Source organism: Ammospiza nelsoni, chromosome 9, assembly GCF_027579445.1.
Source record: "Ammospiza nelsoni isolate bAmmNel1 chromosome 9, bAmmNel1.pri, whole genome shotgun sequence".
Lineage (NCBI taxonomy): Eukaryota > Metazoa > Chordata > Aves > Passeriformes > Passerellidae > Ammospiza > Ammospiza nelsoni.
In genome coordinates this window covers 19,156,369-19,183,900 of record NC_080641.1, presented here as the reverse complement: position 1 = coordinate 19,183,900, position 27,532 = coordinate 19,156,369, and the positions used below count along the sequence as shown (strand labels likewise).

Genomic DNA, 27,532 nt, shown 5'->3' with positions numbered 1-27,532 from the left:
CGCTCGCAGGGGCTCGGGTGCCACCGGCGGGGCTCGCTGTGGGCACGGGCGGTGCTGCCCGCGCGCTGTCCCCGCGGCTGCGCTCGGGCCGTGCCGAGGAGCCGCTGGCCGGTCCCGGGCCATCGCCGGGGGCACCGAGCCCCGCTCTGCGCGGCCCTTCCCGGGGGCGGCTGCGGAGAGGGGGCGGCGGCCTCAGCGCGGGGCGGGCGGGAGGAGGGTCCGGGGAAGCCGCGGCCCCTCGGAGGCGGCGAGCGGAGCCCGGCGGCAGGTGGCGGCGGCGGCTCGGCCCCTTTAAGGCTACGGCTGCCGTAACCCGATCCCCGCCGGAGCATCCTGCGCCCGGGAAGGGCTGTCCCGTCCCCGACGCGGGGAAGGCATGGAGGAGGAGGAGGCGGCGCCGCAGCCCCCGTAACCCCGGTCCCAGGTGCGGCGTACGGGGAGGGAAGGCGGTAGGGCGCTGAGAGGCCGGGGCTGGCGGGGCGGGGGCGGTGCGGCCCCTTTCCCCCGCCCCGCGGGGCTGCGCGGAGCGGCCCCCTCACTCCCTCCCTCCCTCTGTCAGCGCGGGGCGGCCCCGGGGGCCGAGGGCCGCAAGCGGCGGCGCGGAGCGCGCTGACAGCGCGGGGCTGCGCGGGGCCGCCTCCTCCGCCGCCGCGGCTGGAGCGAGCGCGGAGGGTGCCCGCTGCCTGCCCGCTGGTGTGCTCCCCTGCCCGCTGCTGTGCTCCCCTGCCCGCTGCTGTGCTCTCCTACCCGCCTGCCCCGCGGCCGCTCGGGGCCGGTGCGAACGGCGGGCGCCGCGGGTGACCGGGACCGCGAGGTAATGCCCGGCTCGGGGGCAGCGTCCCTCGGGGGCAGCCCGGGGCTCTCCGCGCCCACCGAGTATGGGCGGGCTCCCTCCTGGGGGCTTTGCGGCTCCAGACTGCCTGCGGGGTTTGAGGAAATTGGGTAAATGGTATCGCAGCGGCCACCTCATCCTGAGTACACTGCCTTTATAAGAATGCTTCATCTGCCGGTTGCTTTGATGTTCTAAGAGCAGAAAGCTGAGTGGAGTTTAGGGTGTGAATAGCCTTAAATACAAAAGGGAAAGGCTTAACTGTGAGTGGCTTGAATTTTGTTGTGTTTCTCCTTAACGCTGCTTACTGAGCTAAATAAGATATCAGACGAATAGGATCTACCATTGAGAACCAAGAGCACAGCGAAGCTCCAGCACTGCTTTTGTTACTGGGCTTATTATAAAATGCGGGAACAGTCAGTAGTCCAGTGTTGCTCTCTGCAGATTGCTCTGACAAGTTTTACAGCTATTGGATTTGGCTTTCAGTTTTAAGCGGATCAGGAGAGCACAGTATTGCATGCGATGTCCTGGTATCAATAGCAGCTTTACGGTGTAATCTTGTTTGGAAATTGATCCAACTCATCTGGAAATCCAGCCTCGAAGAAAGTAAGGGCTGTGGGCCTTAAACCTTCCACTGCACCTTCTTACCATGTCTCGCTATACTGTTGCATTTCTTATTTTGATGATGTGGAAATAGTAAGAGGAGGAGAACATAAATGCTAAATGCTTTTGATGATACAACACTTGATAACTTTCCTGCTCCTTTATCCTCTTTATCCTCTTTCATTAAGTGTCAACTTGTTTCTATCAGGATTTCTATCGTATTGGGGGTGAATGGATATTGCTTTTTCTTCTAAATCTCAAGTAGAAACAGAATTTCAGGAAAACCACTGCATGTTAATAGCAAATGAAAACTAATATATTTTTAGCTCTTATGGAGTATAATGAAAAAAAACTGTGTTATTAACCTTTTCAAAGTTATTGGGTCAATGGAGTAATTTGAAATACACAAGGCATGTAAGCAATACCTTGCTGAAAAAAATGTTAGTTTCAAGTGTTTGGTAATGTTTATCTACCTAAAGACTCCATTGAAAAGCTACAAGAGTGAAGTTCTGATCCTATGTAGTTACTGTCTAACCGAATGTTTATTTGGGTAATTTTGGGTAGGCAAGGCAAATGCTAATGGTGGAGACTCAAGCTGTATATTGTACTGTTTTTCCTGCATACAAAGTGGTTACACTAAACCTCCTGCCCAGCCAGCCTCCCATTAGCTCAAACCCTGTATCAGCTGACAGAACAGTAATCAATGACTATGCAGTTTAGGTGATAGAGTGTCTGTTCATACATAATCCACAAAGTTCTGTATCTTGATCAGACTTTGCTGTACAGCTAATAGAAGATACTTGGAAAAAAAAACCCCACAGTGTAGTTGAAGCTGCCTGGCTTACTAACTTTGGACTTTGTCAAGGAAAATTGTAATCAGAAGCTAATTGTGCTTGTTTTAAGTCAACAAGCACAATGCAACAAGCTGCTTAGGTTCAGCAACATGAATATTTTTTCTTGTAAATGAAAAGAAAATCTGGTAAAAACCAGTAAATTTTCATGTTAAACAAGATACAGTTGAAAGCAACCTAGGGATATGAGAAAATAACCTATAGATATGGGACAATATTTATAGCTGAACACGTGTGAAATGCTGTATTTACACCGGGTCCTTGAATTGAATTAAAATATGACACTATTAATTGCTGAGGTAAAGCATAAAATTATTCTGGACTTGGTACTTACTATACTTAAACAGCATCTTGATAAGCATATATGAAATCAGGCTTGAAAAACTTGAGCATCTGTTAGACCAACCACAGAGGTTTAGTGATTAATTTTTTGTCTGCCTCTCTTCTTCTCTAAAACCGTTGTACCATTCTCCTTCATGGGTATCATGGTTCTGCCCTTGCTGAAAGTCAGGTCATGCACTTTGCATGCAAGTACCTTTTTAAAAATGAGTTCCCTCCACAGGCTCCTTAGGTGAAAGATTAGTCTTCTAATGCATTTCTTTCAAGGGATGTTTGCAAGGTTTGCTTAATTCCTTAATGTGTACTAAAATGAACACCTATCAAAAGCTGAAACATTACTTACCTAATATAACCTAAACTTCTGGAACTAAGGAAACAAAACAAAACATGGCTTTCTCTTGTCCAAGAGATTGTTAGTGTCTTCGAAACTAAGAGATGCTAGTGTAGTCACTGCAGATGAATAAAATGTAGCATCATGGGAATTGCTGTATTTTAGTCAAAAGGATAAAGTAGGTGTGGTTAATGCCTAGTGGTTTTGCTGTTTTTCTGAAGAGATTGTACTTGACCTGGATTTTGGCTTCCTTCATTAAACCAACTGATAATTTCTTTTTCCTTATGTTGTCCAAGAGAAGACTTGGTTGCTACAAATGAGATAATGTAATAACAAAGCTTTGTCCTTGGGGTTGGAATCTGGAACTCGACACCATACAGCGCTTTTCAGTGGGTTTAAACTGGTAGATACTAAATTGTTTTATTCCTTCAAATGGTAAGGTTTTAGAAAGTTGAGCTTAACACCCATTGTCTCTGGTACTTTACACTATGTGAAAAGGATATGAAGTTTGGTTTGTGTTTTGTGTGTTCTTGATCAGTGGAGGCAAATGGAGAAGTATGTGGAGGATCGAGAATACAGAATATTCAGGATTGTAATTGAAATTGGAAGTTTTGATAGAGTAATGTTAAAAAGTATGCAGGACTTATATGCTGCTGCACTAGAACAGGCCATCAGAAAATACCTGGAATCAATTAGTTTGATGCAATGCACTGCAGTGTGTGTGCATAAAAATTTTAGTTTGGATTAAAAATGCATTTATGAACTGAATCGCCCCCTGTGATTTGTGTTGCATAGCTGTCCCAGAGTCTGCAAGCTGGGTTCCTTTTGGGTTCATCTGGGCAGGAAAATAGGCCCTAGGAGCACATCAAATATGTTCCAAGAATTGTGGAGTCCCTAGGACAGAATTAAAGGTGTTCTGAAATAAGCACTTGAAATCTACATGATAGAGGCAAGTTTCACTCAGCAAATCTGCTCTTATTTGTCCTGCATTCTGTTTTTATACCTGTAGCTCTGTGGGCACTAGTCAGAGGAAGTTTATTGTCTTTAGTTCTGGGAGAATAAATAGAAAAGAAGGAGGTAGAGGGGGAAAAGTTTGATACCATTGAACCTTCTGCTTCTAAGTCTTTGAAGATAAAAGTATGTTTTTTCTGATCTATATGTTTCAATATACTCACCATTTACACCCCAAAGTGAGAATATTGTACTTAATTTTAAAAAATGTTATTATTTTGTTATTATGGTGGACTTTATCCTCTGTTTTTTCCTCCTGAAGTTCAAGTTTCTTACTATCTGCAATGCAGATACAATTTCAAAAATATAAGGCCTGTTCACTGGTTCTGTAATGGCACGTGAAATAAAGGTAGACATAAATGTATTATGTCATTGTATCGCTCTGCTGACCTTTAGGCTGCTGTGGTAACATCAGATTATGCTGTCCTAAAAGTCTTCATTTTATTTTTAGATATTTTCTTAAGTAAAACTAAAATAAGTGACAGTGGGTTTTTAATAGGTATTAATTATTTAAATATTTGAAATGAAGCCATTTTTTTTTCCCCCTTTCCAGTTCAACATAATATAAATTGACATTTTTTGAGTTTGTACCTTTTACCAGTCTTGGAGTGTACACCACTTCACTGTCAAATTGGGGATGCATGTCAGAGGTTTGTGGCTTCTGGGAAAATATCATTCTGTGTTGCAAATACCGGCGACTCAGGAAAAACAACTGAAGCATTTAGAGACTGACAGTTCTGTTTGGAATTGTTTTGGTATTCAAACCTCATGAAATAGCTGAGCATCCAGCAATTGAAAAGCCAGGCAGCTCTCATGGCTTTCCACTGAGTGTGGAGGTGTGTGGAGGTTGGAGTTCCGTGGAGGGGGAAAGCTCCAATGGCCCACAGCCCGTCCCAAGGACGAGCTCTTGGCTGAGCACAGTGGGAATTGGGAGCTACTGTCCCTGCAAAGTGCACAAACTGAGCTGCAGCAAGGCCACTGCTTCTCTGGGCTGGCCCAAAAACCTCTCTTCTGGGCTTATCTGATTGCACTGTTGCGTTTTGAACTCCTGTTGGCAGCAGGCAATCTGGCAATAATGAAACAAGTTTTGACTTTGGAGGTTCTTGGGACAGGAGTGGAGGCTGCAGAGCTGGCAGTTGGCCTGGTCAGTGGTCGTCACTGTTCTTTCTGTGAAGATAAAATACATGCAATTTTAGGCCACAAAAATGTATAATATGCAAATGTTAAAAAAAAAAACCAAAACAAAACCAAAATGCAACTTGTATATCTAAAAGTTTGGACATACTTATATACTTTTAATGCTTAAGTAGAGACATTGAAAAAGTAGAAACTTTTAGTGAATAATATTTCTGTTGATAAGTTTGCTGTCACAAACACTTTCTGTGCTTGCTTAAAATAGTTAAATGGAGAATAGAGTGAAATGACCTTCTGCTTCTCTTCACAGATTGAAGAACAATGGCTTCCTTCAGCAACCTGACTATTGGCATTGCTCTTGCTAGTTTTACTGTATTTCAGCTCCTGTTCCACGTTGTAAGTTCTTGGGTGTCAACACGAATAACACCTGGTTTTAACAATCTCAGCCAAAAAAGGAAGATCGAATGGAATTCAAGGTAAAGTGTTCAAAACAGCGACAGTTAAAGACTTAGCTGAAATAATGGACACCTGAACCACCTGTGTGTGTGTGTAAGACTGAAGAAAACTCTATTAGTTAAAGGTAACGATCAGAGGGCAGGCTCTAGACAGTGGACAAATAATGCATGTGAAATGCTGTGGCCCCTTCGTGGAAACACAGCATTACTAACACTTGCACATTAAATGCTTTGTTAGACAGTGATGCCCAAGTAAAAGTCAGTACAAAGATAAAACAGTGACTAGTGAGAGGTAATAAACTGAAGAGATGCTCTGTGATGCTTCTAGTAAAGAGAAGAGATAAAAAATTCCTTTCCAAACATGTATGAAAATCAAAACTATTGCAATTTATTCAACATCCCAGTGTATCTCTGGTCATGCTTTTGGGAGCAAAGCAGTTTGTTCACCTGCTACAAACTGTTTTATATTGGTTAAGGTTTTCCAAGGAATTTGATGACACTTGGGTGTAGTATTGAAAAGAGTCAGGTTCATGTGTGTTGTAGGGAAGAAGACTGCAGGAGGAGGAAGGGGAAGCTATAGCAGACACAGGGTACACATGCAGGAAGGACTTGTGGAAACTCAGTCCAAAAACGTTCCTCGCTCTCTCTGTGTTTCTGTATTTCAACCAGTGGGATGGATCCACCTGCATTTCACTTGTCCCCTCAGATACAGGACTTCTAGAAACTTGTTTGACCTGTGAGTCTTTTACTTCCCACAAGGGAAGTATAAGATAGTAATTGAAAATGGGGTGAACAATGAGGTTTTATTTGCAACATACTACTCTGCAAGGGTATATATAGTACACAAGGTTCTCCAGTTGAAATGAATAGGTACAGTATACCTTTGCCTATTAGAACTTTAAAATATTTTTTCAGATGTTTCCCAAATTTAAAGCTCAAAAATGTGTACTGTATGGTTGTCACTGCACTCAAAATGCATTAGTTGCAGTTCTGTTCCTCCTCAGTGCTGTTTAGTGTCAGGTGGATACTTTTAAAGTTGTTTCCATTGTTCTAGGCAGCATTAGCAACTCAAATAGCCTTGTCCTTCCATCTGGCAAATGTCCACTTGCAGTGTTCTTAAAGGCACCATCTTGATTTCAGTTCCATCTTTGAATAATTACCTATCTGCCAGAACAACTGTGTAGGATGCCAGTTCACAGTATCAGTGCAGCTTAGGTTTACCTCTGTGTTCCAATTAACAATAAGAGGCAGACAGGGAAAGTAAACTAAACTGTTCCCATGTGAAGCTATTGTCTATAAGCCACATCAAATGGCCTTTGAATTGCATAATAGGCTTTATGAGAACTTACCCCATGCCTGGTAGTGCTGCGCTGGTGTAGTGCTTTGCATAATAACATGAATTGTTTTACACATCACAAGTGTGCTGGAAATAAGCTGCTCCAAATCTCTGGGCTACTTTGTTATAAGGTGTTTAACTGCTCAATTGATACAGTACTCCATACTGTGTCCTTTTTTACCTCTTTGCACATTTTTTTCCCTTGGGGTTGATAGCAGGATATAGATGTTAGCACACAGATGGGTTGTGGTCCCGGGCTTCATCCAGTTCAGGAGTTAGAAGGCATGAAGCACAAAGCATGGTTCATCAGCATCTTGTGGATGTTATAACTGAGGAGGGCACGAAGGGAAAGAAAGGCTAGCTGTGCTTGTGTTACTTCAGCTCTGCTAACCAAACACAGTGTTTGTCAGACTGCCCTGTCACTCCAGTGTTTCACCGAAATGAAGAGAGGCCTCAAGGAGTATCTTGCAAGTTCAGAGAATGCAGATGAGTATGTATTTATTCTGCAGAGAGCTATGCAGGTAGAAACAGTTACTATGTCCTAGTAAAATCTGTTGGTTTCATTTAAATTATTTAAAAGTAGATGTTTGTTATTTTGTCCTATATTGAACTGGTGTAGGGAGTGCACACACAAATGATTCTGTTGGCAGTGCTAAGGAAACTGGCACAGAGGATGGTTATGCATTTTTATCAGCTCAGCTGGGTCTGGAAGAGGGCATCTGCCTGAAATGAGCTGTAGCATTGAAAATATATTGTTACAGTTTGGAGAGCTTTGTAATCAAGCATTTCAGCTGCAGCTCTTGGCTGTATTTTCCATGCTGTCAGTTTGTTCATTCTGACCTTCCAAGAATTATGAACCAATAAAGTAATTGCTTCTGGCATCTGAAGTATATTAACACTCAAATTGAGTTAAAAACTATATTTGGTCATGGATGTAGTATAATTCTTCAAGTTGTGCATATATTCTTGTCACCTCTCCTGTAATACATGCTTGTACTGCTATTAAGTAGTTATGAAAAAAAATATATTCAATAATAAAAAAGCAAGTCTGCAACCTAGCATTGCAGCTTTTTTTGTTTGCAGCTTAATGAGGAGTTAAAGGATGCAAGCTTTGAAAAAGATTTCAAGGAAATATACAGAGCTTGATAGCTTGACCTAGATTCCTTATTAAAACGGACTGTTGTACTATTTCCCTTTTTCTGCTCTGCCTATGGAGAAGCTTCAAAGTCCAGTGTTAAGGAGGAAATCTGCTGCCTTTTCTTTTCTTTCTTGTTCTCTCTTTTATTTCACTCCCATCAAGTGTTCTACTTGTGTATAACTTGAATTCTAAACAGAAGGGTTCAGGTAAATGACCTCTTCAAAAACAAATTACAACTGTAAACTAATGAGCTATATTTTAGGACAAATTTTCCTTCTTGTAGCATTGTCCTCTCCTCAAGTCCAAAAATTCCAGGTATTTCTCAGACACTAATATTGCATGTTCTGCTTTGTTTTAAAAAAGAAGGAAAGTTCCTATCTTTTTTAATCCGGTGTTACAAGAGTAGACCTTTTAATTAAACTATTAATTATCATTATAATTCTGATAATTAAATTTTCTTTCTTTGTTCAAAAAAGAGAGAGCAGAAGTGCAGCCTGTGCTGTAATGATTATTAATCGTTCTCATCCAATTTTTGACTATCATAATGTACTAACCTCCATTCATTTTCTGGCACACTGTTGAAAAAGCTGCTGAAAATAGCACAGTGACACTCTTGAAACAAATTGTAAATACATTCTCTTTTATGAATAGTTATGGAATCTTCTATTGCCAGTAGATAATAATGCCACTTTTGGAAATGGAGTAGGGATTATAACCCCTTTCTTTGCAAAATCTTCTGCAGGAAGTCACATGTTTTCTTCAACTCTTGCATGGTAGAGCTTAGATTCCTGAGAATGCCTTAAGGACATCTAAAATATTAATGACTTTCAAATACATGTATTCAATATGTACAAAGACAGGAATGATAGCTAACAGTGTCTGTGCATTTGTGTGTATATGCTGGTGCTGTGAATATGTGTGTGAAGTGAATATGGTGTGGAGTGTTTTCAGTTACACAGCACTGAACTTAGTTCTTATCTTTCAAAAAGTATCTGTGATTCCCTATGGATATTTTTTCACATATTTTTTTTTCTTTCTAATTACATTTGCAAAGTGGGAAAGCCAACAGTAGCTACACAGTATTAGGTGCAGCTTATAGTTGTGTTAAACCCATGGCTGGAGCAGGAAGGTTACACATTTTGGAGCCATGCCCATTGCATTGTTCTACCTTCCAAGAATCCATGTGGACTGAAAGGGCAGGAGGGGCCCTGGCCTGTGTGCTGGCAGAAACCCTGCTGGGGCTTCTGTAAATAGATATTTCTCTAAAAGTGCATGCTTGTTAGCATGTAGAGTTTATCTACACTGTGCATGCAGCCTGTAAACTGGAGACTGTTGTCTTTGGGGGAAAAATGTGTCTAGTACCCAGGTAGGGACAAGGCAACTTTGGTTACTGTGATGTTCATTTTATATTTCCCTTGTCCAGTACAAAGCTGCTAATTGATATAAACCTGTAGCTGTTATACCTTGGGTACTCAGCTACAACCGAGTTATATAAGTTTTCTCTTTGAAAACCAGAATCTACTTCAAATGCACTAGAAATTCTATCTGAAGCTTAGGATTTTTCATTTAATGCCACCTTCCAAATCCAAACTAGACTTATTATGGGTCTTTTAGCTTGATGCCTGAAAGGAGAAACCTGCTATTGCAGGACTTCTGGGCTAATCTGAGTATGAAATTTCATATACATTTTCCACCAAATGGGACGATACAAAAAACATTTGTTAGAGAGCTAGATGTCATACTGTCTTTAAGGATTCATTAATATATGGGATAATTTAAAGAAAACTTAGATCTCCCTTGCTTTTAAGACTCACTTTGTATCCCAATCCCACTCCAATCTAATAGACTCCTTCTTCTGGACTGTTTTTTCCCACCTGTCATTGTAAGGGGTTGGATGTAGCATAGGGAACAGATGATTGTCTCCCACAGAAGTATCTGCAGGTAGTTGAGAATGCCTTGGGATACATCCTACCTTAAGCACAGCATGGGAAGTTGTGAATGGCAGTACCTCCTTGTGACTGTGATCTCTTTTTCAGGACAGTGTCCACATTCCACGCTTTGGTGGTTGGAGGGTTTTGCCTTTACATTTTATTGTACGATGATGCTGTTAATGCTGACCATCTCTGGTAAGGCATGTTGCATGCATGTTGTGGTTACACAATAAAAGAACATAACTGAGAAGAATAAAAAAGAATCCTGCAGTGTATTAAGTATTATTTTTTTATTTTCCATTAAAATATATAGTTGTGATGTGTTCATTTTTATGTCTGTACTATTTGAAAATTTGATAACTATTGTGTCAGTATTAATGTCTTAGTTCAGTGTGTCTCTGTGAAGTGGAATAGATAAAATACAAGCAGTTGATTTGAAATATTAAATTAAATATTAAAATTAAAAAAGCATATTAAATTATTAAAGAATAAACTGTAACTATAAGTCAGTATGACTGAAACTCTGCTATTTACAGTAATCATTTTAAGTGGAATTGAAAAGCTGTAGTTGGTCTGGATAGTGTATATCTGTGGGAAAGTTCTCCATTGAACCCTGCAAAGGGTTTGGGTTCCATGGAGAGAGAATGTGGTACCACTGTCAGGTAATGCCTGAAAATAGATACAGTAGATCATAACAGGCACTAGAGCATTGGTAAGCTCCAGGGAGACATCAATGTTGTGTGTGACATTTTCTGATGGTCTAGGATTTCTCATAAAACTTTTCCTTTTTTCTGAATGTACTAGAGACTAACATAGATGATGTAGAAATTGTTTTTATAGTGGTGAGAATCACATGGTAGAAAATGTGGAGGTGGTAGAGATCAGATAAGGAGAGGGAGAAGACGTAAATAAGTGGATTATGTTGTAGCTTCATAGGAGAACAGGCTCCTTCCTATGAGTCCTTCCTATGACTGTTCACTTCATAGTCATTACTTTTTCAAGTGTGATGTTTGATTAGCATTTTATATGACTCTGTATCTGCAAAGAAGTTTGAAGAAAGTCAGTTGCATGGACTTTTGTTTGTTCTATCTGCCCGTGCATCTTCATGTGTAATTCATTTGCCACACATGCCTTCTTAGCAATCACCAAAGAGATAGTTCTTCCCATTTGCTTATTCAAGTCACTCCCTGTTTGTCACTCTGGGCTCTTGCTTGCATCAAAACTGGCCTGCAGACATCAGGGCTCATTAATTCCATTGCACCTTCCATTCAAGGAGATAAAATTTAGTCTAAAATCTTCCACACTGCCTGACCTAAGTTCTCCATTTATTGAGAATAATTTGGGATTCTGACATAGGGATGTGTCTTGAAGGGATGTGACAGGTGGGACAGTGCAGCCATATATGTTGTTGAAGTGTTGGTTTAGAAAGCCTAGAGGAGGTTTGATGCAAATTAACCATTCTCTGGGGGGAAAATAACGAGAGGAGTGACCCATTCCCTGTTCCATCCAGTTAAGTCATGTCTACCATTATCAAGGAACCAATTTCATATACTCAGTCCTTTGCATGTTCTCTGGAGAATATGAAGGCTCTTGAGTGCAGGCTGTCTTGGTAGTGATGTGCTGATGTGTGTTGGAACCCCTGAGAAGTTCAGTTGTGAGGTTGCTGCTGCAGCTGGGAGCTCTAACATGAGGCCTCTATGTAAAGAGTTCCTGCTAAAGTTAGGAGAACATATCTGCCCCTATGTCTAAACCTAAAGAAGCACTCAGCCCACAATATATGTAGCTCATGTAATCAAATTTTGAAGCCATAGAAAAATGTTCCCATTTCAAGCTGTATTTAAAAGAACATCTATAGCCAGTCTTAACAGATGGAGTGAATTCCAGACTCTCCTAGTAATGGTTTTTCTTCACCTAACAGCAGAATTCTGGTTTAGTGACTCTTATTTTTCTGTAAACTACCCTATCACTGAGGGAACAATTTGTTTTAGACACTAAGAAAGCTTTACAATTTAGTGATCAGATTGTAATAATACAGGAAATCTCTTCCCGCTGCTCCATTCCAATAGGATTAAGAAAAAATAGTTAAGTAATAGCATTTCACTGTGTTCTGGCTGAGGCAGACTTTGTATTGGAGGTGGCTGTAAGCACAGTTAGGTTCCTTTTTTCTGGAAAGGTTTACAACAAGGATTGTTTTCACAGCTTGTCTTGAGCAGTCTACATTGTATGGATCTATTGACCTCTCACTTGAAGCTCAATTCATATTTACACAAAACATAGCCAGATTAGTTGCATAATTTAATTTAAAAATTAAGTTACAATCCTCATGCCAAGGAAAAAAAGACTTGCTTACCAAACTCCTCAAAGTAGGAGTGCACAGAGAACAGTGGAGAGAAGGACAAACATGGCTTGCTCTAACGTGGATGCTTCCCTTTCTGGAGCTGTATTCACAAGTTTGGTTGAACATTCCAGAGAAACTGAAGCTGTGTGTGTGTTACTAAGAGCTTTGCCTGCTGAATGTTTGGCACCAAAAGGGAAGGGATAGAAGGTGTGGAAAGTACTCTGAAAAGCATTTCTGCTCAAAGGTTCTTTGGCTCCAAAGAACTGGCAAATAATTCCTTTCCTGTGTCCTTCTACTCTGTTTATCCCTATAAACATCCATCTGATTATGAATATGAAAAGCACCAGCTGAACAAGATATTTTTGTCACCCTTACCAAACTTCTAGCATTGGCAAAAAACAAAAATGGAGACACAGAGTGTCAGTTAAAGGGCTAAGAGACAGAGACGGGGCTGTTCTCTTTTATCCTCAGTTTCCTGAGAAGCCAGCTCAGAGTACTTGCTGGGTTTCAGTTCAAATCTCTAGCAAGGCTCTTGGGGCAGTTTCTGTGCTGAGGCAGGGGTTGATCCTCATTAGGGTAGCTAGTAGGTGTCTTGTGTTTGGGTGGAAAAGGAATTCACTTGTGATTAGAGCCCTTCTTAACTAGATTGCATAATCTCTTACTGATGAGCCAAGAATAATGTGCCCTGCTGGCATTGTGTTTGAGATGTGTATGTCCTTTGCAAATTAGGCTGTAACTATGTATTTTTGGTGTGTTTACAGGGGTGACCCTTCAATTGTGAAGCTGAATATTGCTATTACCACAGGCTACCTCATTTCTGGTAATTATGCAACATGTAAACAGCATGCATGACTTGTTTATTTATATTGAGTCACTATACCTTTATGTTTCTCCTGAGCCACTGTGGTGGAGATGTGGTATGTGTATACAATACAGTTCTGCTGTGGCTTTTAAAATTGCTGATGGGTTTGTGGGTTGTGGTGAAATCACAGCATCTTGCTAGCAGATGTCAAAGATGGAATATCTCCCCAAGCACTGAGGAAATACCACTGTGTGGCTTTGTCATGGTTTCATGTGCAGCCACCAGCTCCAGCTCAGCTTTGTCCTTTGGCCATCTGAGAAGGTGTTAGAGCAGTGCCCTTCACTCTTCTCAGTGCCTACAGCTCGCATCTCTTCTATCCGGTGTTTCTTCCTGTGACCTCAGAATGCTGGCAGAAGAATTTTAGTAAACCTCAATACAAGCTGAGGCAAATGGATCCTGCCTGCCCATCTTTGTCTCCTTTTAAGCCAAAATTCAATCATGTATAAAACATGGCAATTATTTATTTTGTATGTTATTTATTTCTACATATGTTTTATGTTCTTAATTTTTCTGTCAATTAAAATTGGCATGGGAATTTTGCTACAAAATGCTTTGGAGCTTTCTTTTATGTTGTGTGGGGATTATACTGGCTTGTCAAAGCAAAACCTTGTGACTTGGACTACTTTCAGTGAAAACTTCTCATGTTAGGATGAAGTTTTTGATCAGAGACTGGGCCACAGTCTTGGTTATCTCATACTGGATTTCTCCACCCAGTGGAAGTGATAATATGGTGATCAGCATATTCAGTTAAACTGTGCATTACTTTAAGTGTCTGGAGTTTTTCATAGCTTCAGCTGCCATGTTTAAATTAATCAGTATCTATTTTTGAATAATTATACATTAAACTTTCATTATGAATTAATGAATGCCTTTGAACAGGCATCTCAACCTGACCACTCATTCTCTCTCACTTCCCTATATAGTTGATGTTTAATTATTAATAGGAAGTGAGCAGCTATGTCAGATGATGTAGAGCCCTGCCTGAGGATAGCTAATATAAAAGAGATCAAGGCACACTGGACTTTAGAAAGTCACAGGGGTAAAGTCTTTGATTTGGAACCTTGGTCAATAATATTCCAGTCCAAAGTACTCATTTGCAGAAAGTAGGGACAGAAATTGCTTGTTCCAGTAGAGAGAACAAGATCTTCTGAATTCTCAGACCATCATGGGAGAAGAAAGATTTTTTTTTTGTTTATTATATGTTAAAACTTTCTATCTAACACTAACTTGCTATGTCACTTTTGCAATAATTAGAAAATTGGGATTTAATAAAGTAAATATGCTTCTTATTCCAAATGCCTCTTGCAAAATAGTTTTGGTAAATGGTACCAAATTTACTAATGTACTTTATTTTTTGATTCAGAGGTTCTCCATGATAGATCCCTGCATTTGTTGCATGTATTTGTATGTTTGCTATGCCCCCTGCAGACCTGCCTTTTTTTATGTCATATGTTCCAGATTTTTGGGGTTATAAGTGTGAGGTCACTATGAGATTCAGGATCCACCTTTTCCTTCCAAACTACTTTGGCTAAAGTTACTGCATCTGTATTTCCACTGATGTGGAAAGTAATAATTTATGGAAATTATTGGAGAATGCTGTTGCCTAATACTTTGACTGAAGTCTTTGGGATGAAGATGTTCTCTTCAGACGTCATTAAATCAAAGGGTTTCTACTGATGCCATGTCTTGGTATATCTCTAAAATGTAGAGAAGCTATTCTGAGGTCAATGATTGTATAATAAATAGTTCTTTATAGTTATTTCTGTTCTCTTGTAGATCTATTGCTTATTATTTACTACTGGAAGGCAATTGGTGACAAATTTTTTGTAATACATCACTTGGCAGCTCTGTATGCTTACTATTTCGTACTGGTAAGTGCTGTATTTTCTTGTAATATAAGCAGATGAGATTAAAGAAACAGCTTTTATAGCTCTCACTTGCTTAATGTTAAAAAAATTACTGGTTAATGAAAGGCATACTTATACTTTGAATCATTATTTTAACTGTTTTTATCAGTTATTTGTGGTAAATGCATGACTTTTCAATGTTACACTACAACAAAAATGTGTAACTTCGTTGAAATTAAAAACTCTTCTCAATTTTTGCTGTAAAGAGACTTTGACAGAAGAACTTTTTATATGATTATAGAACAGGGTTTTAAATAAAACCACAAGCTTGAATATTTAGTTGGAAAGTTAGAGGGAAATGGTTTCAAGTGGTTATGTTCTGCTTCTGTCTCCCAGGTAACAAGTGACGGGACAAGGGGAACTGGCCACAAGTTGTGCCAGGGGAGGTTTAGTTTGGATAGAAGGAAGAACTTCTACATTTAAAGGGTGGTCAGGCAAGTGTTCAGGGAAGGGGTGGAATCACCATCCTGGGAAGCTGGAAAGGTGTGTGGATGTGGCACTTGGGGATATGCTTTAGTGGTGAGCACACAGAGCTCAGTTAAGGGTTGGACTCGATCTTAGAGGTCTTTTCCAACCTTAATGATGGCTTCCCTGCCTACTGTGTGAATCCCAGGCTTATAATACTGAAAGTGTTGAGATGCTAGATTACTGTCAGATTTCTCATGTAAGGGTTTAAAGGGGCTGAAGTATGCTGTCAAGTAAATACTCTGTTTCTGGTTGGAGATAATTAAATTTACTATTATTATAATGGATGAAAGTGAATTAGAGCTGAATATTAAATAAATTAAAATACCACTACCAAAGCTAATCCTCTGTGCAGAAAATTCATTAGCTGTTTCTGGAGGAAACAGAAAGCATAATATTAGTGTGAGCTTCTTTAAAAGCATTTATTTCTATGTGGATATAGCTCTGCCTGTGGATGCCAGTGTGTCGTCTTCAGGGAAAGTCACCCCTAAATATGTTATTTCCAATTGCCTTTTGGGGATAAAAAGAATTTGGTTAAACACACAGATTTTCTCTTTGGTGTAGTGCAAACTGCCATGAAAAGCTTGAAGCAGTGGGTATTTGCTTGCTTGGTGGGGAAAAGAGGAATCATGACGCCCACTCCATAGGTTGTTCAGGGAAGCTAAGGAAAATAAAATCCCCCAATCTTTTTATCTCTACCCTTGTAAACTGCTGCTTACCCAGCAGTTGTGTAAGTGGATAGTGTGTGTCAGCTGGAGGGGATGTGGTGTGGATGTGCCCCACGGAGGAGCTGTGCCCGGCCCACGGGCAGGGCAGGGACTGGCAGAGCTGCTGGCAGAGCTGTCCCTGCCCTCTGCAGGAGGGAAGGAAGGGCTTCCTGTGCCCTTCCCTGCTCTCAAATTAGACCTGGCAATTCGTCTTTGCTTTGGCAAAATATGCTCCTACAGCAATGCAGGGAGATTTTTCTTCAGCATAAAGTGTTTCTATTTGGGCTTGTTTAAACGTTGAAAAATCAAAAATGTTTATAATTATTTCAGGCAGTAATGCTATCATGGTTATTAGTAATCTATGACTACTTGTGCAAGTCTTCTCTAGTTAGCTTTTCATGGCCATTTAACTGTAGGTCTTATAAGATTTATTTGAAGTAAGAAGCTACTGATGGGAGATACCTGAAGGACAATTGCAGCTTTTGTGAAAAAACTTGCTTAGAAAGTGCAGGAAACGTGGCCACAGCTGGCAAACTCAGCTTGATTAAAGAAGTTGAGATCATGTATCATTCTGTGTATACTTAAAGGCTCAAATGACAACTTCACATCTACATTGTTGATTTTTGTGTGTCTGTTTTGTTTTGCTAACCAGAGCAAAGGTCTGCTGGCTTATTTTGGAAACTTCCGTCTCCTTGCAGAGTTCTCCACTCCTTTTGTCAATCAGCGGTAAGTGGTTAGGGAGGTTTTCCGTAGCTCTTTTAAAACTGAATCTGCATTACTATTTCTGTCACTTAGGAAGTCTTTTTATAGTTGTGGAATGTCTGCTGACAGGGAATTTATATATATTGAACTAAGGATTACTATATGAAAGTCTTTTTTGCTATGAAAATGTTTTGCTGCTATAGCTGCAACAGTATAACTAATGTATTAATCTCCCAGTTCCTTTCTGGATTAGACCAGGCTTTGTATGAAATACCAGCTTTTTATGAAAATACCAGACAAAAAAAAATCAGAAATAAAATATTCTTTATTAACTTTTGTATATTCATTTATTTTTTATAATAAAGCCATCTTCAACATGGATGTTTTTTCTTTGTATCATGGATGAGGAAAAGAGGCAACATAATATTGTAATCAGAATCCTAGAATGGAATTGCATTGTCCTGTATAATTTGAAGTTTATTTTCCAGTATTCTACACACATGGATCAATATTTATATATGCATATTAATATCTAGAATAATATAAATGCATATTCTTTATTTGCCTTCAAAAATAGTTCTGCACGCTATTGTCAGCACTTAACTATAATGGTTATGGTTAATCTTCACACCTGTGGTTAGAGAAGAAAGGGGCTGAAGCTTCTCCTGCAGAGCTCAGAGCCTGCCCTGGCTGCTGGTTGAAGTGTTTTCCCTGATGTGCTGCTGTATCAGAAAAGGAGGCTGGTTATGCCACGTACTGCTGCAAGGGGAAAGCTGTCGTTGGAGTTGCATGGTGCTGAGGGGAGGGTGGCCTCTCCCCTTACTCTGTAGCCTTCAGGCTACAGCTGGGGGTAGGATTTGCCCCACAGAGACTTCACCTCAGGTGAGGGGCTTTGGTACAGAGCAGGGCTGCAGCCTTCTCCTCTTTCTCCAGTTTTTTGCAAGGTAGGATGAGGACTTTCAGTGTATCAGATGCCATTTTCTTAACCATGCTTTTGGGGTGTATTTCTGCTTTACTGCTTCTACAAGTGTGGCATCTGTTTGCTTTTCCAGATGTCTGATAAAGAAAGGATAAGGCAAATAGGAACTGTGTTCCTCCTGCAGACAGGCTATTGCCCATTACTGCATTGTGACTTAATCTCTGAAGTGTTTTATGACACTGTAGCATTCCTCAGTGCTCTTACAGATAAAAAAGATTGTGCTGTGGTCCCTTTTGAACATCAGTTTGGTAAACTCAAACTCCCAGGAGGACAGGGTGGGATAATGGAGCTCTCCAGAGGCTGCTCTCCTCTGCCCCAGTGCAGATGAGTGGGAGATACCAGTCTGTTGTAGCCTGTGCTCTGTGTGCACAGAGAAAATAAAGACTAAATAAACACTTCCTCAAACTTAATGAAAAAAGGGTTTATATTGATATTCATGTCATAGAGAATGGCTGTTGTCCCAGCTTCTATCAAGATAGGATGTCATCCTGGGTTCATGTGGGTTCCTACTCTGATGCTTACCTTTCAGACTGTGGCATTAGAAAGAATTGTGGTGAATCTGGCTATTAAAAGGAATTTATAATTTTAAAAGTAATTTTATACTTTTAAAATGCCCATGGTGAGATTATGGGTCTTTGAATACTGACATTTAGCACTCTCTCAGAAAAGCAGAAATTGCTGCAGGAGATAATAAAGTCCCTTGCACTAAGAGATGTCATCTCATTAGTGCATGATTTTTTTTCCATTAAATTTGAAGTGAATCAGACCCTTAAGAGAGTAAGTAGTGGATAATCATAACGACTTACATTATGCTTCTTGTTTGCATTCTTAGTCTACAAAAAGTGCTCTTATTAAAATATAAAAGATATTCTAATCTTAGAACTGTCTCTGTGTTTCCTGTCTGTGTTGTTAGGGATCTCTAATTGGATGTTTTCTCCATGCCAAGCATTTAGATCTTTTAATGTTAGTATCAACGTTTATGTAATTAATTCTGAACTGTGGCGGGTAAAATTGTAATGGTAACTGTTATTTACAGACTTTTTTTATTTGCTGGGAAAGGGAAGTTGCTAAACAGAGGCAAATTACCTATACTGGCACATTGCAGTATGTTTGAAAACCATTTTTTACATTAATTTTTGATTCTGCATTGTATATATCTTTGGAAGTGAGAACTTTGATTGTAAATCTGACCAAACATGTCAGGTCTTTCTCTTCATGTCAGTAAGTGTTTCTATGGTGAGGGCTCTTGCTTCCGGGCTGGACTGCCACCTCGAGTGCCTGGATTTTAATTGTCCTAGTTGCATGCTTAATGAATTTCTACAATATTTCTGTTAGAGCTGGATGTCTGGAAAATCTTTCTAGTGTATTTATAATTACCTAGGTAATTATAAATTATTATAATCTGTAGGTAATTAAATTAAAAATTACTTTTAAAACCAGGTTTAGAACTGTTTTTTTGTTAAATCATTTTAGCCTTGTATCTTATTGGAGAAAAACGGATTATTTAGTTCTCTTCCCCATCCCTCATTATGAATACAGTGATTTAAGTTATTTTGCTCTGGTCTCATCTGCCATTGCTGCACAAATTTTACTTGTTTATTCTGGTTTAAGTGTGAATGACAAAGGATTAGTTTGTTGTTCCTTTTTCAACCCTCAGGTTCTGTGTGCTAGGCAATAGATAAGTTAGGCCTGTCTACCATATCTAGGAATAAATATGCAAGAATTCTTTTTTAAAGACCATTTATGACCCAGCAGTAGATGGAGAGGCAGTTTTTAGATTTATCTTTTTTTATTGGGTAACGTTCCAAGTTGTGACATGATCAAGAGTTGACAATGTCTGGTTCTGAAAATGTTCTGGTTTTGAGATGAACAGAAGCAGTCAGAAAATCCCAGTTACAAGAAATTAGAGCTCTGTCTGAATTACCAAATCCAAATGCAATTTTAGAGTTGTTTTCAATGAGACAAAGAATTTTAGCTGCTGTTGGTATAAACTATAACAGCAAGTAATAAATATGTCTTTATAGTTTTATTATTGTATATTATACAATAGTCACTGAAATGCATGTGGTTTGTCAACTGGTTCACAATTCATATCAGGATTTTCTATGTGTTATTCTGCAGTATACTGGATCTCATACACTGCTTAAGTGGTGGGAAAAAAGTGCAGTCAAGCATAGGATTTGTAACTAAGCCAAGACAAAGTGCAATAATTTAGAAATTATAAAGGTAGAAGCAATTAATACATGATGAATTAAAAATAAACTTGAAGCGAAATCATTTTTAATGAGATGGCTTCAAGCCTGCCTGGTATTTGTGAACACTTCTTTTGCAGGTGGTTTTTTGAAGTACTGGGATATCCCAAATCTTCAAAGGCCAACATCCTCAATGGTGTGCTGATGACAGTTGTGTTCTTCGTGGTGCGGATTGCCGTCATGCCTGTGTATTACAGCCACGTCATTTCTTCATTTGGAACAGAAGGCTTCCGGAGGTTAGGATTTGCAGCCCAGAGCGCCTGGATTATCTCAAGCGTTGTCTTGGATATTATGAATGTGATGTGGATGGTCAAAATTGCAAAAGGATGCTACAAGGTCATTTGTCTTATTGGACAGGAGGAAGCGAAAACTCATAGAAATGGAAAATCTGCCTAGAAATCATACATAAATTAAATTTCTGCTATGAAAATAATTTGGGAAACAGTGCACATTTCTGCCATGGAATGCTCCTATTATGGAAAAAAGGTATTACCTCTGTACTGACCTTACTCTTTCCCTAGCCACACTGCCTGCACACCCAGGGCCACGCTTTGCGGATCCTGTCCAGTGAGGAATAAAAGCAAAAGCTCACACAGATGAGCTCCACATGCCTGTTGTAAGCAGTTGCAAGCATCAGAAATTAGAAAGGAGCAGACTGGTTACTGCTTATTGTCCACCAGTGTGTTCAAAGTGTTTCTCTCAGGTTTCTCTGATTAAAATGTTTTATAAATCCAGTGAATACTGACATATCTGTTTTTTTAGAAAATGAAAAATTCCCCAAACTCCTGATATGGTGCAATTTTCCAGGCACGTTTCTATGTTTTCTTCTAGGAGTAACAATCAAGATTTCATTCTTGACAACTTTTTAATTTTTGCAAGAAAAGCTAAAAATTTGGCTTTGATTCTATGAAGTCTTTTACTGCTTTTTGTTCTGCCTTATATGAATGCAAACCATTTTGGGAAATTTTGAAATAATTTAATCTAAAATGCTGTATTATAAGACCACATGATATCTTAAGAGCTGTTAAAATTCTCCCATTGATGGGACGGATTTCCATGTGCTGTCCTAGGTTACATGCAATTGTACATCTTCTAAATTCCTCATGGAACATTTTTTGTAAGTTAATATTGTAGATGATGTGTGGAAATGGCATAGTTCTTACTGAAGTGCTCTTTCCTTTGCTGCTACTACCTTTGAGAAGTGCTGCAAGTCTTCTCAGAGTATTTTTAACCATTGGCTATTTGGATTCAAAGTTAACTGCAAAGATATAAAAATCTTGTGTATATGTGATGTGTAACTTTAAGTAATACATTTTTTTTGTATCACAAAAATGACCTGTTTGATATGAATCGTTGAGGGTTTTTGTCACATTTTTGATGCTAATCAAGTCAGAAATCCAAGATCTGACTAAGAACACTATTGAATTAACTGTGCCAAACTCCTCTAAAACTGTGTGGTAATTCTGTAGAAGGAACAGTTGACCTCTGTAGACACAATTTTTTTTGTTTTGTTTTAAACCACACATTTGTCAATAGATACTCATTTACTCTGTCTGTGAACTTGAAGACTTGGAGGTCATCACAGAGGATTCTCACCATCTAGGAATAGTCCTAAATCTCATTCGTGATTCAATTTGAGGAAATTCTGAGTTATGTTTTATTTAAAATTATTTTGAGAGCTGTATTTATGTGTAAATTTGTTTTGTTTTACTTCTTTAATCTGGAATTGTGACTGATTAACTTCTGGGTTTTTTTCCCTTGGTGTAGGAGTGGTAAAAGTGTCCATTTACACTGTGACTTCAGTGCACATCCCAATTATTGTAGCAATCTGTTTAAGCAATTTACTTTTAAACAGAAAAGTAGCATATTGACTCTGTGTAGGGTGATTAGTCCTGTTCCCTCTGACAAAGCTGGGTGACATGAGCTCTCCCCTCGGTAGTCAGAGGTGTGAGTGCCCCATGCTGTCCTCCGTGGTGAGGGACTAGGCATTCCCCTCATCCAGAAATTGCATGTAAGACCCAGGAGAGCTGCATAGGCTGAAATGCCTCCCAACCAAGGCAACTGCAATGAGTTTAGTTCCCCAGCTGAAATGCTGTCAGGGAGTATTGTTTGGACTTGTGTAAAATGCACTTTTGAAAGCCTAGTTCCATTGCTCAGCTCGGCAGGCTTTTTTCTGAAAGTTTCCCAATCCTGCCTCGTTGAGGGAGATAGCAAGGATTGTCAGTACTTGTGGGTTTGGATCCCATGGTTATTAACACTTCACAGCCTACAGACAAAAGATTGGGAGAGTTAACAATTCACCTCTTGAGCTGTATGATCTGAGTGAGTGCATTGCCTCTTTTGGGTACCAGTAAATCCACAGAGTCCATCCTGCTCAAAGCAACAGACTCTCTTATATGCTCATCTGCAGAATCTGGTATCTTTTAAAATGTGATTTCAGTATACCTGATGCAAAATAATATTTTCTTTACTTTTTACATCACTAGATCCCTGTGATTAATAGTTTTGTAAAAGCTTGTTCCTTTGTAAAATTGAGTAAATTCAAGCGTTTTGGAGAAGTATGCTTGAAAATAGAAGTCTGCTTTTCTTTTTAGGGAAGTAGGATTAAAAATTTGATAAGATGATTTGGAGAAACTCTTAGGTTGATAATTCATGAAAAGTTTCTGAAATTTATAATTTCTTACATTGATTTTAATATTTCAGTATTTTAAATATTTTGTTGTCAGTAGAGGCCATTCATTAAAATGCCCTACTTCTTCCACTTCTAGATAGACTTGTGTTTGTTAGGGGGGAAAAAAAAGTAAGTCAAGCTATAATAAAATTGATGTTAAAACTAGATTTAGAAACAAAAACCAATCCAAAACTCTTCATACTACACTTTGGCCAACAATCCAGGATTGAAGGGCAGTGAGATAATTCTTTTAGAACAGCTAGTATTTTGCATTGCTGCACAAAATTAGTGTACTTAAAAACCTCTTTTGCAATGCATTAGCTCTAAATTTTATATATTTTTTAAAAGTTATTACAGTTCTGTCCTGATGCATCAGAAGAAAATTTTCTTATTTAAAAAACTATTAACAGCTGTGGTTTCAGCAAAGACTTCAGTAAACAGGCAGCAATGTTGTGATGTACTGAATACAGTAGTATATAGGGCACTTTTAACCTGCCATTAAAAGCTTATAATACAGCAAATTAGATAGCTGTGGCACCCATTTTTTAATTGCACTTTATTAATTTTAAAAATGTGGTGAAATATTGATAAAATTTAATGTTGTAAGCTTGTGTCTTTGCTTTTTTTATGCAGAAAAGTAAATGCATGGTAATTAGCATCGTAACAAATGCTTTTGAATGTAATATCTTATTAGTAGTGGCTTAAAACTTTATTTTTTAACAGATGCATTGTAAAAGCAGACTCTTGGCATGTCACCAGGTGTCTTTTCTATGGGCATATCAAATGGAAGGAGTGATCTTGTAAAAAATAGCTTGGTTTGCTTTTCTTTTCCATTCTTCAATACCAGGTGACAGTAGCTTGCTGATCATGGGACAGACTATTGGTACCAGTTAGACTGTATGTAGAAATGCAAGTTTCTCTTTTATATGGCTTTAATTTTTCATCAAAAGATGAGTAAATACCACTTTCAGAACTCTGCAGGAGAGTGGTAGGTTAGGTGTTCTGTAACTGATTGTGGAATCAGTACTTGCAGAGAGGAAGTATACTTCAAATACTCATTTTCTCAGAGTATTTCAGTGGATTTCAGTGGAGGCTCACACAACAGGGATGCTGTATGGGTTATCTGTGTGAATTCTTCAGTGGTAAGAATTACATCTCTGAAGCCTACTTTACCTCTATAAATACATGCTATCTTGAGGGAACTCCATAATTTAATAACTTAATTGCTTAAAACATATAATTCATTGAAAAATGAAATACGTGCACAGGAAAATAAGGGGAGCTGGCTTCATATATAAATTCTTAACAATTCCAAATTATGTACTAAAGTTTATTAAAAGTTTAAATAGTCACAGTGTTTGGAAGAGAATGACTTCCATCTTTGCTTCAAATATTGTGGGAGAAGATTACTCATATTGCAGAACTAACAACCTAAGGGTAAAAGCCTACACAAGTGAGCAAATGTATTCAGGCAGCATTAAAGAGGAGAGGAGAAGACTTTGAGTACACACCTAGAGATCCAGATGTCTTCCTACTGCTGTGCTTGGGACAACAACAGACAGATACATAGCAAAAAGGTTTAGGTGTTTGTGTCTCTGTTCACGATGGAAAAATGAAATTTTATTCTGTAGAACTTTCAAGCTGTACAAAATGGAATCAACCAGTTGTTGATTATTGTATGAAGAGGACTTTTTCTCATGGCTTTGTGTGTGTTTAAGCATATGTATGTTCAGGCTTTATGTAAAAGACAATTTAATAGAGAAGTCTGAAAAATTGTTTTGTGATGCTTCTGCTGAGCCAGTCAGGAAAATAAAGGGCTGCTTGACAATGACTCCATCTTAGGGTCTGCTGTGCTGTTGGCTGCTGCTGAAAGCCATCAATGAAGCAAATAGAAGGGGACTAGAATTTTCAGATGAAAAAGTGCAAGTATGGAAGACTGAAAACTATTGCAAGCCCCTTGCCTATTTTAATACCCTACTGTACAACAGCATTATCTGGCTACAAGGAACTCCACGAGGGAAGGTTCCTGGTCAGATTTCTCTGTCTGTGGAATACAGGCAGAAAAAGAATGGAACTTCATTGCTGATACCCTGATTGATGGCAGCCAGATGGAAATAGTGATAATATTTGTGAACTTTTAACCTTCATCCAAACCTGGATAAAATCTGTATTAGGTGAAATTCTTAGGATTTTCTGAAAGCAACTTGAAAGTTGTTTCTATGGCAGAGAAGTTGAAATATGTGCTGCCTGGGTTGTTTACAGATCTGGGATAAAGCGTCAAGTCATACTTTTAGATGGTAACACTTGGTAAGGTTTCTTATCCATTAAAAATTCCTACTAGCTACCTCCTTTCAAGTCTTGTTCTATTTATAATAACCAAGCACTTTATAGCTCAGTAAAGAATGGAAGGTAGCTATGAAGAATAAATCATATTGTTTGGTATAAGAAATATTTTGGCAAAATTTCTTCTGAGAACAGTTTCATTGTGTGATGTCCTGCATCTGTTTAATACTTAGTAAATACATTTTTAACCTAGTTGTGAGTAAAAGAAGTGTCTGTAAGGGAGTGAAGTATGAAGAGATGAGCATGGCTTGGTATCAACCACATAATGATTCAGTGTGCTATTTATAACTTCCTACTTACTGAAATTGAAAACACAAAAGCAAATAAAATATTCTGTATTGTATCTTTATTTTTAATCTATGTGTGGGATGTCAAACATTATACTTGTCTTATGGACAGGACATGCTTTTATGAGCCTATAAATATTTAAGTATATGAGAATCTGCACCCAAATGGAACATGTTGCATGTAAATTGTCTTCTAAGTTTTTAAATTTTGGTATTTTTAAAAATTTGCTAGGTTTGAAAGCAACATTTAAATATGAATACTAAGCTGTAATACAGAATGCAAAATTTTGAATGCAATGTGGTTTTGTTTATAGTAATCCTATTCCAGTTTCACAAGAAACACCAAATCATAAGGGGAAGGGAGGAAAAGGGCTAATCATGAGCTCGGCTATATAATTTGCACACTTAATATGCACACATCCAAATGTCCTAGATTTGTTTCTAGCATGCATTTACCAAACAGTGTTTTCTTCAATATTGACAGATACCTATTTATGTAGAATAAGCACAGCTAATCTGTTATAAAATCAAATTAGAAAGCCTGTTTGGAACAAATGAGTTACAAGTTAGGCATAAGTAATGGAGCCTGTAATTCGAAAATGTTTATATTATCTATCTAAGAAGAAACTTGATGAGTTTAGCTAACTTATATGCAGATTCAGGATGAAAACTGTAGATTCTGCTAGACTGATTTCTGGTAAATCTTGACAATCTGGTTTGCAGTAAATTCTAATACTGTCACAAAATTACAGGATCACGTTATTAAATTCAGCTAGTAATGTGACCTGATTGGACTAGCAATCCTTATCATGGCACAAGAACTTAAACATGCAATATAACAATTCTGAAGATTGGTGATAAAAGTAATCCGTCATAGCAAAGTGAATTATTAAGTATTATGGGTTTAAATTTACTTTCTATTACAGGACAGAATCTGAATTATTTGTTAGCATTTCTGTGATATTGTAAAGCATTTCTATATTTTGTTTGAACAGTTTAGGAGCTTGCATAAAATTATATTGGCTGATTTTTTTCCCCTTTGATATATGCAATAATGTCAATAAGCAATAAATTGCATGTTGTATGCAAGGTATTGGTACATCATAATAAAGGAAAAAACACAGCTCCTTATTTTGTGAATCTTTCTTTCTTAATATGGTAAGAGCTTATGTACCTATAATGAGTACTTCATGAAAGAACAGTTTGGGGGGTTAAATTCTGAAACAACTGGCTTTAACGGTATCTTGAGATTTCATGCTGTATCTGATTTATTTTAAAGAAGGTGAAGATGGGTGTATGAGGTCTGAGCCCCACTGTTGCTCAGGTGGCTGGAATTTTGAATGCTGAAATTCTATGTAGGACATCACAGGGGGCAGGAATGTAACTTAAACTACAAATTTGTGTATTGGGGAATTGTATATTATGTAAATTTATGTAGTGGGGAAGAACTTTTGGATTGGATAGTATAATTCTATTGCATTGTCTTGCAATACCACATGTGCCAGGGCATAGACTAGACAGTTTTCTGAAGGCTCTGGGGATAAAGAGCTGCTGTTGTCAGCATGTTATAAATATGATGCACTACACAGTCCCTTACTGAATACTAAAATGGCAATTAAGTTCCTCAGTATGGCAATTCCTAGGTTCTATATGTGCATGGAAGCATGAATTGTGTGGTAAAGCCCACAGGTTTCTTTGAGCATCCCTAGAGATTGCTGCTGTTTTATATCTTAACCACTGGCTTCCAAGCACAGGTTTCTTTGGGTTTTCTTGTGTTATGCAGTGGTTAAATTGCTTGAAGAAAACACAAAGCAGTACAGTGTTTTTACTTTTTTTCCTTTCATTTTTTGAAGGGTATTTAGTTGCATTTGTAGATTATATACTTAAGGTACTAATTTTACACTGCTAGTGTAGTAAACTACTCATTAACTAATGGCTCTGTTAGAAAGTGAGTGGGAGTTTCTGGGAACAGATGTTCTTTGGGGTCAGATGCTATATAGGTCAGATTTCCAACTGCTTGAGGAAGGAAAATGGGGCTTGGTAGGAGGCCTTTGTATTGGC

General features: G+C 38.7%; 1 protein-coding gene across 2 annotated transcripts; it reads left to right on the top strand.

Annotated features, from left to right (window-relative positions):
* Positions 1–243: 243 nt before the first annotated feature.
* Positions 244–26,602, top strand: TLCD4 (TLC domain containing 4). Of its 2 annotated transcripts, none has more exons than XM_059477767.1 (7): positions 244–424; positions 5,409–5,574; positions 10,064–10,153; positions 13,058–13,116; positions 14,935–15,029; positions 16,890–16,963; positions 20,251–26,602. In XM_059477767.1, the coding sequence occupies exons 2-7, from the start codon at positions 5,420–5,422 to the stop codon at positions 20,564–20,566; spliced, it is 789 nt and encodes a 262-aa protein (XP_059333750.1). In that variant the 5' UTR covers positions 244–424; positions 5,409–5,419; the 3' UTR covers positions 20,567–26,602. The 2 variants fall into 2 exon arrangements, with proteins under 2 accessions (XP_059333750.1, XP_059333751.1); XM_059477768.1 differs by lacking the exon at positions 244–424 and adding an exon at positions 653–814.
* The last annotated feature ends 930 nt before the right edge of the window (positions 26,603–27,532 follow it).

Coding starts and splice junctions, on each gene's coding strand:
- TLCD4 (XM_059477767.1), top strand. CDS start 5,420: ATGGCTTCCTTCAGCAACCTGACTATTGGCATTGCTCTTGCTAGTTTT. Junction 13,117..14,934: donor CACAGGCTACCTCATTTCTG/GTAATTATGCAA, acceptor GTTCTCTTGTAG/ATCTATTGCTTATTATTTAC. Junction 15,030..16,889: donor ATGCTTACTATTTCGTACTG/GTAAGTGCTGTA, acceptor TTTGCTAACCAG/AGCAAAGGTCTGCTGGCTTA.